The sequence below is a fragment of the Lissotriton vulgaris genome, chromosome 3_1 (genome assembly GCF_964263255.1).
Source record: "Lissotriton vulgaris chromosome 3_1, aLisVul1.2, whole genome shotgun sequence".
NCBI lineage: Eukaryota > Metazoa > Chordata > Amphibia > Caudata > Salamandridae > Lissotriton > Lissotriton vulgaris.
This window is the reverse complement of record NC_141689.1, coordinates 1,635,791,528-1,635,803,857: the sequence shown is the minus strand read 5'-3', so window position 1 is coordinate 1,635,803,857 and position 12,330 is coordinate 1,635,791,528. Positions and strand designations below refer to the sequence as shown.

The window sequence follows — 12,330 nt, the reverse complement described above, 5'->3', positions numbered from 1 at the left end:
CATTGAAGATGCCTTCTACATGTTTTATGCTTCCCTCTATACAGGAGATCTGCCCAGCGGTCCGGAGGCTAAGAACTACCTAGACTCGGTCCCACTCCCCTCACTGACGACACCTCAAGCAGAACACCTCGTGAGGGACATTCGGGTGGAGGAGGTGATCGCCGCTATCTCCAGGCTCAAACTCGGGAAGGCACCAGGGCCGGATGGCTTTCCAGCACTTTTATATAAGAAATTTTGCACCACGCTAGCACCGCTCTTCGCTCGCCTGTTCAACACGTTTGCCGAACCCGGGGCGATACGGCCTGACCTCCTACGGGCGTCCATAATGGTCATCCCCAAACCAGGGAACAACCCGACCAGATGCGGGCCCTACCGACCGATATCACTGCTAAATGTAGACCTCAAACTCTACACTGGGATTCTGGCAGCCCGCCTAGCGCTCCATCTACCGGATCTAATAGATCCAGACCAGGCCGGCTTTATTCCGAAGCGTCAGACGATGGATAACACGAAGCGCATCACGCACCTGATAGAAAAAGCAACCCGCATTCCGGGAGAGAGACTGATGCTGGCGGTGGACGCCGAACAGGCGTTTGACCGAGTCCATTGGCCCTATCTAGACATGGTTTTAGCAAAGGTAGGTATTAGGGGGAAATTCCGCAACCTCATTTTTAATTGTTACAGAGCCCCCACTGCAGTGGTCCGGGTAAACGGATATAGCTCGGCCAGTTTTTGCATTGAGAGGGGCACGAGGCAGGGGTGCCCGCTCTCGCCCCTCTTATTCGCCCTATACATGGCCTCACAACTTTCCCGTCCCCGCTCACACCGCTGGTAGATAACCCAGACTTTACACCAGGCATGGAGAAATCGGCCTTTGCGCATTGGAGACTAGCAGGTTGCTGCTTTTTATACCACATCTACAGCCCGGAGGGAGTGCTTCCATTTACCCACTTTAAACAAGAGTATACCTTGCCAGAGACAGACCGGATGCGGTTCCCATTTAGGTCAGGCATTGGGCACTTCAGCCACAGGTACGGGCAGATGCAGACAGGCGGTTTTCACCGTATGAACGATGGCTGTTAACCCGCACCCCAAATGCTAAACTCATATCTGATCTATACAAAATGCTGCAGACACCACAGACGCACATTTACAACCCCGGCAGGGAGCGATGGGAGAGGGAACTGGGCAGGGCTTTTAGCCATAAAGAGTGGGAGAAGATTTCCTACAGGGCACGACACTCCGCATACCACATAGGCCTTACGGAGACACTTACAAAACTAACGACATATTGGTATTACACTCGGGAAAGCTTGCACGAGATGGACCGTAACAAAGAGAACCTCTGCTGGCGAGGCTGTGGCCAGGATGGCAACCTGGTCCACCTGGTCCACCTGTTGTAAGAATGCAGTTATCTTCAAGCGTACTGGACACAGGTACTAGACGAGGTAGACAAACACTTCCAAACAGAGCTCCCGAGCTTCCCAGCATATGTACTGTTAGGGCTGCCTTACCCCCTCACATATCCCTTACGATCCCGTAGAGGTCGCCAAATGGCCATTGCACTAGGCTCAGCGGTGCAAAACATCCTTGCACATTGGCGCACCGACACAGTCCCTTCCATCACCGGCTGGCTGCAGAGGTTGTGGCACATGCTGGGCATGGAAAAACTATCACTCACCATTGCAGGGGAGGGAGATCAATATGAGGAGCTTTGGCAACCATTTCGTTCACTCTTGGTCACGGAATTCAGGGAACTCACCTGCCCCAGGTACCTCCGGCTGTTGAGGCTCACGGAGCCGCGGGAGACAGATCCCTGATAGCAGAAAGGGAGGGAAAAGACCAGCGGAGCAGAGAGAATGGACACATGAGAACTGTTGCGAGCACTGGACAGGGAGGGAAGAGGGTGGAAAGGAGAGTGGGTGGGGAGGGAGGGGAGTTCTTCTTTTGTTTCTATCACCAAGCTAGACATCTCAGCGGCTGGGGGTTACTTAGACTACACGTTGGAGACTGCTACGTCGCTGTACTAAACCCCATTCGCTTTTATGTCATTTTGCCTGCATATGATACGAAGGAGATAGTTGTACTTATTTATTTTCCTTTTGATGACATTAGAGTTAAACCATAAGAAACAGTTGAAGACCTTTCTTTTTAATCAAGCCACCTAATCTTTGATGCTTTGCTGTTGTGTTCACCAACCGCGCCGGGACACTCTTGAGTATCAATGCGTGATATAAATGTTTTGTAACATAACATAACATAACTTGAACAAAGCAAACAAAGTAGTGACAAAGAATCCCATACCTCACAAAACTATCCAGGCTTTAATGTGAAAGTTGGTCAGAATGACCCTGCCATTCTCTGATAAAGAGTTTTCACAGAACAGGGGTAATTACTTGCAATGGATGAAAATAACATTAGGAGTGTTAAATAACAATGCCAACACTAAAGGCTTATGGTGGGGAAAGCAAGGGCTTGCCCAGAACCCAAAACATCTTTAGACTGTTGTTGTGTACCTACGATTTTTGGGGTTCGGCACACAAGCAGCATTCAGATTCTATGGTGAACACCTCATGAGACAGAGAGTAAGTATGATTTGGAAACGCCATCTAATTACTATATCTTTCTGAGTATTGCAAAGTACTGCTGTACATAATCATCATAGCTATTTTGAAATTACTTTTGGCACACAGACATTTGTAGCTTAGATTTTCATTGTAGCTACCACTATTTATATCTTACCTTTCATGCCAGTTTTCATTCCACTCAACCCCTGTTGTGTAACTGGTCGATCAGTTACTTTTATTTGAGCTGACAATACACCTCCAGGGCCAATGGGACCACCACGGGTACCAGGCCTTGCTGTTCCAGGAGGCATCTAGATATGAAAAAAAATTAAAAACACAAATTTCAAAGTATGTATTGGAAAAGAGTCTATAAATGTAGAGATTCTATACATGCAGCATTCTGGATCACACTCTCAGTTGCCAAAACTTAAGGGGAGATCATGGTGCTCGCACCAATCATCCTCTTTGAACTAATTTTCCTGTATCAATAGAACACTTAACATCCGGTCCTAGGCCTTTCCTCCTCAAGTGAGAAATGTTAAATCAAAGCAACATACAATGCATAGCCTAAATTCTGGCAGGCCTCCCAGCTTCAGTTTTCAAGAAGATAGAGTAGCACCTCCTCTCAACTCAAAGACAGCAGCCACAGACTCTTATTTGACCATAACAGAATGTCTCCACTTTAATGGAGGAAGCCTCAGAGAGGATTTAGAACTAATTATTAGTATTAAGAAATTGTACGTCCTCTGGTAAATATCATTAGAAACATTACTTAAGTAGTGAAGTCATAAAAGCTCAATTCTCCACAACCATGTATCTCCAACCAGGGCCAAGTGTCTGGAAAATTCCTTTAACACTCTGTTAGTAAGTGAGAAAGGGGAGTCAGTGTCACTTGAAAGGACAAGTTCTAACCGCCAAAAAGTAATTCAAATCTGTTCACAGAACCCTGCTAACTTTCAATCACTTGTTAATCTTTACCTCTGATCCTCTTTGGTGCACCACTTCTCTTCCCCTGGCGTACGCTATATAAATAGCACACACATAATTCCCTCTCAAGCCCCCTATAATGTCCATCTCTGATACTCAACTCTTTTCCCAAAAGCACTGCAGACATATACACTGTACACCATATTTTGTCTGTCTGACTTAAGGGAGATGAACTAAGAAAGCTACTGTCCTTCCGGAGCTATTAACAAAAGCAAGAAAATGTGTGAAGATGAAGCCACCAGCACGCTGTTTCCCTCGATCTCACAAGGTAACTGTATTCAATTTAAGTGTCTTTGGCACTGTTCTCACTCCTATACTTAAGCAGAAAAAGTACATTTACCTGCAGAATAAAAACTTCTGTGAGAGACCTACACTTGTATATTTCACACTCATAGCTCAGTATACAGTGCTGGTTCCTGGTAAATACTGCAGGACTCTCCACAAGGGTACTTAAATAGAATCTATGACTTCCATGAGACAGAACTACATTCAAAATTATGATGCTCTGCTTACAAATGCAGGCCCTCACGCCTCTTACAAACTCCTGAACAAATATACAACAGATCCAATGCTATATAGCTTATATTAGAGCTGCAGATCAGGCATCAGGCCCAAGCAGCTCTACTCCACTGTAAAAGTTAGAGCAACAAAGGTGACTTAGTAGACAGGATTCCCCACATCAGTACCAGAAAGGGCAGTCCACCGATGCCTGAAGACATGTCGCTACATCTAGTTTCAGCAACCTATGCACTGTACACCAAAAGGTTACCACTGAGATTTCAACCCGGCCGTGGGAGAGCACATAGCGGATGCCTACCTCAATAACATTTGCACTACTTAAGGTCATGGCTCTTTCACTCTTCGCATCCCCATTGGTCTATCCGCTATAAACAACATAAAGTTCACTTTGCCCTCCATCAAAGACGGTAAGCATCTCAAGGTAAGCCTCACAGGATGAAAGATTCCTTCTTCACTTCTTCTCCTCTGGCACCACCTAGTACATACTGCTTTAACTGAAAACAGTGAATCTTGTACACCTACTGTGCATCATACTCCTCTACTCTCACCTCCATGTTTCATAACGGCAACACGTTATACTCCATGCCCAGCTATGATGGATTTCTATAAAGAATCCTAGTGCCTAACTCAATAGTCAGAATATGAACTCACCAATAGCCATCAAAACAGTGATTCTTCTCACTGTACAAACTGCCTTATAACAAGCAATGGCAAAGCTAAACGTTAGCTGTATTTTTTAATAGTGAAAAATGCTTGACAACAGACAGCTAGTTTGTCAGTATGTGTTTCTGCTGGGCTGTATGGATGGGAGAGTCTGTGAATGCAGGGAGTGCATTTGAGTCATTGGGTGAATCTAAAGTTGTCAGTGAATGCGAGTCGGAATGATTAAATGCGGGATGAAGAATGTGGGTTATTATTCACTGCCACATACATATTTTGGCAATTAAATGCTCTAAGAGAATGCTTTTTAAAGTAATATCACCCAGGGTATCCTCCTGCAAAGACATTGGGCCCGATTCACAGAACTAACTTAAGACAAAATCCTAAACTTACTACCATTTTGGTATTCACAGATAACACTTACTCATTTTGGTATTCACAGAAGGCACTTACTCATTTTGGTATTCACAGAAATTAGGACTCCTAACTTTAGGACTCCTAAATGCCTTCTGTGAATACAGAAAGTTTTAAAGTTAGGATTTTTCTCAGTTTAGGAGTAGTAAAGTTAGGACTCCTAAACTACGAAAAATCCTAACTTTAAGACTTTCGGTATTTACAGAAGGCATTCTCTGAGGGAAGATTTTCATGTTGTTTTTATATTACATACAAGTAAACCTGAAAACTGTGATATATCAGTATAAGACAATTATCAGAGAAGAACACTTAGAAAACGATATAAAAGTAGAATCTTACATTTTACCAAGCAGTGTGACCCCCGTCCAACACCCCACCACCCCTTCCCCCCCTCCCACGGACAAAATCATATTTTGTTTACTTACACTTGTTCCAACTCTGGCACCTGTAGGTGGGGGCCGGAGTGCAGAGGGCGGCCTGCCTGTAGGACCCGCTCCTCTGGTACCAGGACGAGCTGATGTGGGTCTGGAATTGCTGGCCATGTCTAGTTTCTAATCCGCTTCCTAAAAAAAATCCAAATGAGAAAATCTCACGTCAGTTGTTACACTTTGTCTGCTGTGAAGGACTCCTTGATTTGACAAGATATTATTTTATACACATCTGTTGGATCCATCTTGTTAAAGTTATTAATTTGCAGTCATAACTGAACACACTCAGATATATATTACAATAGCACAGTGCTAGAGAAGGAAGGTTGTTTTTAAGGCTGCCCACCCATAGGTCAAGTATCCTGCTTCTGTGCTTAATCACAAGCCATCTTCTACAACTCAAGCAAGCAATGCGATGGGAGCTCATCAGCTACATACTAATTGGTTGTCTTGGGTGCTGAAAAGATTTAGTACTGAGTGGTTGCTGAGATAATATCATTATATGTCATTAATGCTAAGCACACCACTGTAGCCAGCGATTAAGGGCAAGATATACAAAAATTAGGAATTACGATTTCCAAATTGCAAATCTTACGGAATCACAGTAAAGAAATCGCAATTCCTAAAGTTCTAAAGACTTATTCTTAAAATAGGGATTCCTAGTGGGGTAGCAAATCAATGTACCTCATGAATATGAATGAGGTAGGTCATAGTTTATGACTCACCAGGAATCGCTGCCATCACAGTGATTGTTGGCCTACTAGTGTCAGCAAACCACCATGTTTGTGATTGCTTTTAAACAATAGTGTGTTCTTAAATGCAGCCCATTTACCTTAAAGGAAAACATGAAGCATTTATAAATAAAAAAGAAAATTAAACTTCTAAGCTTCATTTTTTAAGAGTAGGCAGTGGCCCATGGTACAATGGCCTGCTCTTAAAAAATATTCTTTTTTACATTCTCAAAGGGGAGGAGGTCCCTTAAGGACCCCGTCCAATTAACAAATGGGTAACCACCTCCTTTGAGGAGGTTGCAAAATATGAATGTTTTGTAAACGGAATTTGGTTGCAAAACATAAATGCATACCACTGCAAATCAGTATCTGGAAGGAAAGCCCTAAACACGTCACGTACAGCAGTGGCAGAGATGCAAGCTTCCCTCCTTCAGGGAACAAGTACATCATGGTAACAGCAGTGGAAGCCTCCCTCCATTGAGGGACCATGTCTTGACCTGTAATAAGTATTTTGCCACTCTTTGTGTGAGAGTTGCTTCCCTATTTCTCATTCCCATCATCTCTGGGCCCTAGATTTCTCCATTGGGGGCTCTTCTAAGAGCATGTCATAAAGGTCTGTGATCAAGTGTTTGCTGGAGGATCTAGACAGAAGCTAGTGCTCATACTTCGTCAGCGGCGTTGCAGCCCTGCTCAAATTTGGGGGTGCATAAGCCAGTGCAGAATTTGAGCATATCGAAACCTCTCAACTTCGGGGAACGAGTATTCCTGTTTCAAGATATCGAAGGGTAGGGAGCCCTCAGTTTCAAAGAAATGGCCCACCGAGTGGCATCTCCTGCCAACCCCTAAATGCCATCTCCGCAAGCCCAGTGTAAATTCTGCGTTCCCTATTCTTGGAGTCAGCGGGGACGGGAAGGTGGTTAGGCCTGCCCTATTATCCACGGCTCTCATGACCGCTCGGTGATTGGCGTTATGTAGAGTTCTGGAGGCATAAGCTCTCCGCGGAGGGACAGTATTTCCCAAAGCGAGGCCCCAGTGTTGGAATTAGGTAGCCTGGCCTAGGGCAAGACTAGCATATCAGAGGCACAGTGTAAAGGTTGCAGACCACCCAAAAGTAATTCCACGCAATAGCACTCAAAAAGTAAACACTACACCAAAATTATATGAAAATACGTACTGCTTTATATAAAAATAATATTCTCTGTGTTGTCAAACATTAGTAGCTCACATATAAATAGCTCAAAACATTTCAAGTCACTTTTAGGTTCAGCAGTTACACTTTTTAAGTTACTAGCGGATCAGCACGTTGTCTTTTAAAGCAGTTACTAAATTCTGGAACTCTTATCACACTTTTGTATTAGGATAAACTGTACCTTAGAATCAATCAGGCTAATTATTACCCCACTAGAATCTTGTTCAATAAGACAGTACACTTGTCAATGAATTAATCATAACACAGTAGACTCCCAGATCAAGACCCACATCAATTATGCATTTCATAAGACCCCCGAAGTAATTACAACTGGTTACTGTATTGTGCCCAATACTGGTCTCTCCCAACACCAACCCCCCTCACTTCCTATTACACAGTTGCTGATGATCCCTTCAAGTTACTCCCTCCTGTGTGTCACTCAGCTGTGGCAATTAATAGGATGAGAGTTATTTCCAGATGACCTTTAGTGCCACTCTCCCCCTTTTCAGTACACCTCCTTACTTGTTTTCAGCTGTTGTTGAAGTTGTCCTGCGCCAAGGGGGAAAGGTGACACAGAAAAGGAGGGGCTAGGAACCGAGGCTGCAGAGGCTCTCTCGCCTCAGGGGTCTCCTCGGTGTTACTGGGTTTGGGCCAACTCCTCGGTGGGTCTCTCACTTAGGGGGCGTCAGGGACTGATATCACGATGCCCCCAGGCCCCTTCTGGGCCTCTTAGCTCCCCCTCCCTGCTCGGGCCAGCTCTTCAGTGTGGCGCTCGAGCAGGAGGAGAAGGCAGGATCACTTGGCGCTCCTGTGGAACTTCCCGGCGCCTCTCCTCACAAAGGCGCTCACTCGGCGGACCTGCGCGGAAGGCGCTCGCTCTCGTCCCGCCTCTCAGCCTGCCAAGACGCTTACTCTGCGGACATGCGCGGAAGGCGCTCGCTCTCGTCCCGCCTCTCAGCCCGCCTCCGCTCCTGCCTTTTCCGGCGCAGGCTCCGCGGTCAAGACGCCGCTTCCTCAGAGCCTGCGCAAACTTAGGCCCCTCGGCAGCGCTCCCTAACTTCAGACCTCGGGGTTTTCACGATGACGCGGCCAGTGCCCCCGGGGTCCCGACCGCGGCAGCAGCAATCAGGGCTTCTCGGATGGGATGAGACTTCCCTCCACACTTCACCACCTTAGCGCTTGGGGGGGATTCAGCTCCCTAGCAGTCCTGCCACAGGTAAGAGGGGGTACAGCGCCACCCAGGCCACCAGCTTCCGTCCTTTCCTCAGAAGGGAGGAGGGAATCAAAGAAGGAGGGGGGGGGGCGCTTCCTCAATAGAAAGTCACTGTGCACTTTTGAGGCACTGCAACCCCAGCCCACCTTACTGGACAGATGACAGGCTCAGGAGTCTTCTTTAGTTCAGATCCTCACACTGGGCAGAGGACTGCGCTCCACTACTCCGCAGTCTCCTTCTCCTGTTCTCACCCCTCTATTCTAGACTAGGGGTCACACAGGCGCCCAGGGTCTCCAGTAACTTCCCACAGCGGGGCCAAGACAAATAACTAAAAGGGGAGTTGTGGGTTGGACCAAATAGGCAGCTTCCCAGTCCAGGAGGTCAACCCTAAGTCTAACCTTTTCCCACCCTTAGCTACCACCTGTCCTCCAGCTGACTTCCACAGGTAGACAAAATGGCTGCCCCGCATTCCGCCTTATATAGGCTGCCCTTCAGTGGTCCAGAATGGACCAGAAGGTTCTGGAATGCCCTATGTTAGGCTATGGCCAAGTTCTGTTGGTGACAGTTGGGGCAGTTGGTGGCCACCATTTTAGGTGGTGCCAACTTTCCTGTCAGAACAGGCCTCTGGGCCTGAGGTAAAAGATTATGAGGGGGAGAGAGAACACCTATCCCCCTGGCCAACACCTACAAAAAGTCAGTAAACACAAAAATTAATAAGGGTATGAGGGGCAAAAAGGGGACAAAATAAATAAAAATTAGGAGGGACTTCGCCAAAAAGCCAGACAGGTCTAACACGCGTCCCCCCCAGCTGAAAGTGGGGAGAACTACCCAACCCCTTGGGAGTCCTCATCACTAAGGCGGAAATACCTGGAGAGACCGTCTGCATTGGCGTGGTCCACTCCAGGCCGATGTTCCACCCGGAAGTCCATTCCCTGTAGGGAGATGGACCACCTCAACAACTTGGGATTTTCCCCCTTCATTTGCATCAGCCAACGAAGGGGTCGGTGGTCAGTCTGAACCAGGAAGTGCGAGCCAAAGAGGTATGGCCGCAGCTTCTTCAGAGCCCACACCACCGCAAAAGCTTCCCTCTCAATGGCACTCCACTTCTGTTCCCGGGGAAGCAGTCTCCTGGATAAGAAGACTACGGGTTGATCCAGGCCCTCTTCATTCAGTTGCGATAACACTGCCCCAATGCCATGTTCTGATGCATCTGTTTGGACAATGAACTCCTTGGAGAAGTCTGGGGCCCTCAGGACCGGTGCCACACACATTGCCTGTTTCAACTTTTCAAAGGCTTGCTGACAAGCCTTTGTCCAAACTACCCGTCGAGGTTGTTTCTTGAAGGTGAGCTCTGTGAGGGGCGCTACAATAGTGCCATACCCCTTCACAAAGCGACGGTAGTATCCTGTGAGGCCCAGGAAAGCTCGGACCTCAGTCTGTGTCTTGGGGGGTTCCCAGGCCATGATTGCCTCAATCTTCGCCTGCAGGGGCTGCACAGTCCCCCTACCCACCAAGTGTCCAAGGTACACAACCGACCCCTGCCCAATCTGGCATTTGCTGGCTTTGATGGTCAATCCAGCTTGTCTCAGGGCCTGGAGAACGGCCTGCAAATGCTGCAGATGGTCCTCCCAACTGCTACTGAAGACAGCAATGTCATCCAAGTAAGCAGCAGAGAAACTCTCCATTCCAGAGAGGACCTGGTTCACCAGCCGCTGAAATGTGGCAGGGGCGTTCTTGAGCCCAAAGGGCATCACACAGAACTGGTAGTGTCCCTCAGGCGTGGAGAAGGCTGACCTTTCCCTTGCTCCATCTGTCAAGGAGATCTGCCAGTACCCTGAAGTGAGGTCAAAGGTACTCAGACATTGGGCAGCTCCTAGCCGGTCAATCAATTCATCCGCCCTAGGGATCGGATGAGCATCAGTCCTTGTCACTGAATTCAGTCCTCGGTAATCCACACAGAACCTCAGTTCAGGTGTGGTGCCTGGGGGTGCGGCTTTTGGCACGAGCACCACCGGACTGGACCAAGGGCTGTTGGAAGGTTCAATTACTCCCAGCTCTAGCATCTTGGCAACTTCTCCATGGATGCTAGCCTTCACCTTGTCAGACAGCCGGTAGGTCTTGGACTTCACTGGTGGGCTGTCTCCTGTGTCCACATCATGGGTACACAGGTGGGTCCTTCCCGGGACAAGGGAGAACAACGAAGAGTACTGCTCCAGGATCTGGCGGCAGTCTTCCCGTTGCTCGGGAGTTAGAGTAGGAGAGAGAATCACTCCCTCCACTGACCCATCCTTCTCTTGGGACGAAAAGAGATCTGGGAGAGGTTCGCTTTCCGCTTCCTCTTCCCCGTCAGTCACCATCATCAGCATGACTTCGGGCCTCTCATGGTGGGGCTTGAGTCGGTTGGCATGCAGCACCCGTAGGGGCTGTCGAGGGGTCTTAAGGTCCACCAGGTATGTGGCCTTACCCTTCTTTTCCAACACCTCAAAGGGGCCTGTCCAGCGATCCTGGAGGGCGCTAAGCTCTCCAGGCTCCATCACCCACACTTTCTGTCCAGGCTCCAGTTCCACCTGGTGAGCATTGTGGTCGTACCACTCCTTCATGACTGCCTGGCTGGCCTCCAAGTTGTCAGAAGCTTGCTTCCACAACTTCGCCATTTGGCTCCTGAAGGCCAGCATGTAGCTCACCACATCCTGGGGGGGTTTCCTGGGAGATTTCTCCCAACCATCCTTCACCAGGCTGAGAGGTCCGCGTACAGGGTGCCCATACAGAAGCTCAAAGGGGCTGAAGCCCACTCCCTTCTGGGGCACTTCCCTGTAGGAAAAGAGTAAACAGGGTAGGAGGACATCCCATTTCCTCCGCAGGCTCTCGGGCAGACTTCTGATCATGCCCTTCAAGGTCTTATTAAACCTCTCAACCAGTCCATTCGACTGGGGGTGATAAGGAGTGGTGAACCGGTAGGTCACTCCACACTCCTTCCACATGGCCCGCATGTAAGCTGACAGGAAGTTGGTCCCCCTGTCGGACACAACTTCCTTGGGAAATCCCACTCGGGTAAAGATTCCCATTAGGGCTCTTGCCACTACAGGTGCAGTGACTGTCCTCAGAGGTATTGCCTCTGGGTACCGTGTGGCATGATCCACCAGTACCAGGATAAACCTGTGACCAGCTGCTGTTGGTGGATCCAAAGGCCCTACAATGTCGATGCCCACCCTCTCAAAGGGGGTGCTAACGACTGGAAGTGGTTCCAGAGGAGCTTTTAGCTTCACCCCTGTTTTCCCACTGGCCTGGCAGGTTACACATGTCCTACAGTATGTGTTGGACGCCACTTTCATCTGAGGCCAGTAAAAGTGGAGGACAAGCCGTGCAAAGGTCTTGTCCTGGCCTAAGTGTCCTGCCAGGGGTATGGCATGAGCCAATTCCAAAAGAAAGGCTCGGTACTGTTGCGGGACTACCAAGGCCCTCGATGAACCAGGCGAGGGTACCTTGGGTTCACTGTAGAGGAGTCCATCCTCCCAGTAAATATGGTAATGTCCCGTAACATCACCTGCTGCTTGGGCTTCAGCCTGTCGCCTCAGTCCCTCAAGGGTGGGGCACTCCCTCTGCCCCTTACAGAATTCCTCTC

General features: G+C 48.3%; 1 protein-coding gene across 1 annotated transcript in view; it reads right to left on the bottom strand.

The window, feature by feature from the left end:
• Positions 1-12,330, bottom strand: part of IFT74 (intraflagellar transport 74) — a 496,520-nt gene that overhangs the window by 473,116 nt on the left and 11,074 nt on the right. Inside the window, exons 2-3 of the mRNA XM_086962124.1 lie at positions 5,573-5,710; positions 2,743-2,878 (exon numbers count right to left, since the gene is read on the bottom strand). Of these exons, the coding sequence (XP_086818250.1) occupies positions 2,743-2,878; positions 5,573-5,689 (253 nt within the window). The 5' untranslated portion in view covers positions 5,690-5,710. The remainder of the gene's footprint in view (positions 1-2,742; positions 2,879-5,572; positions 5,711-12,330) is intronic.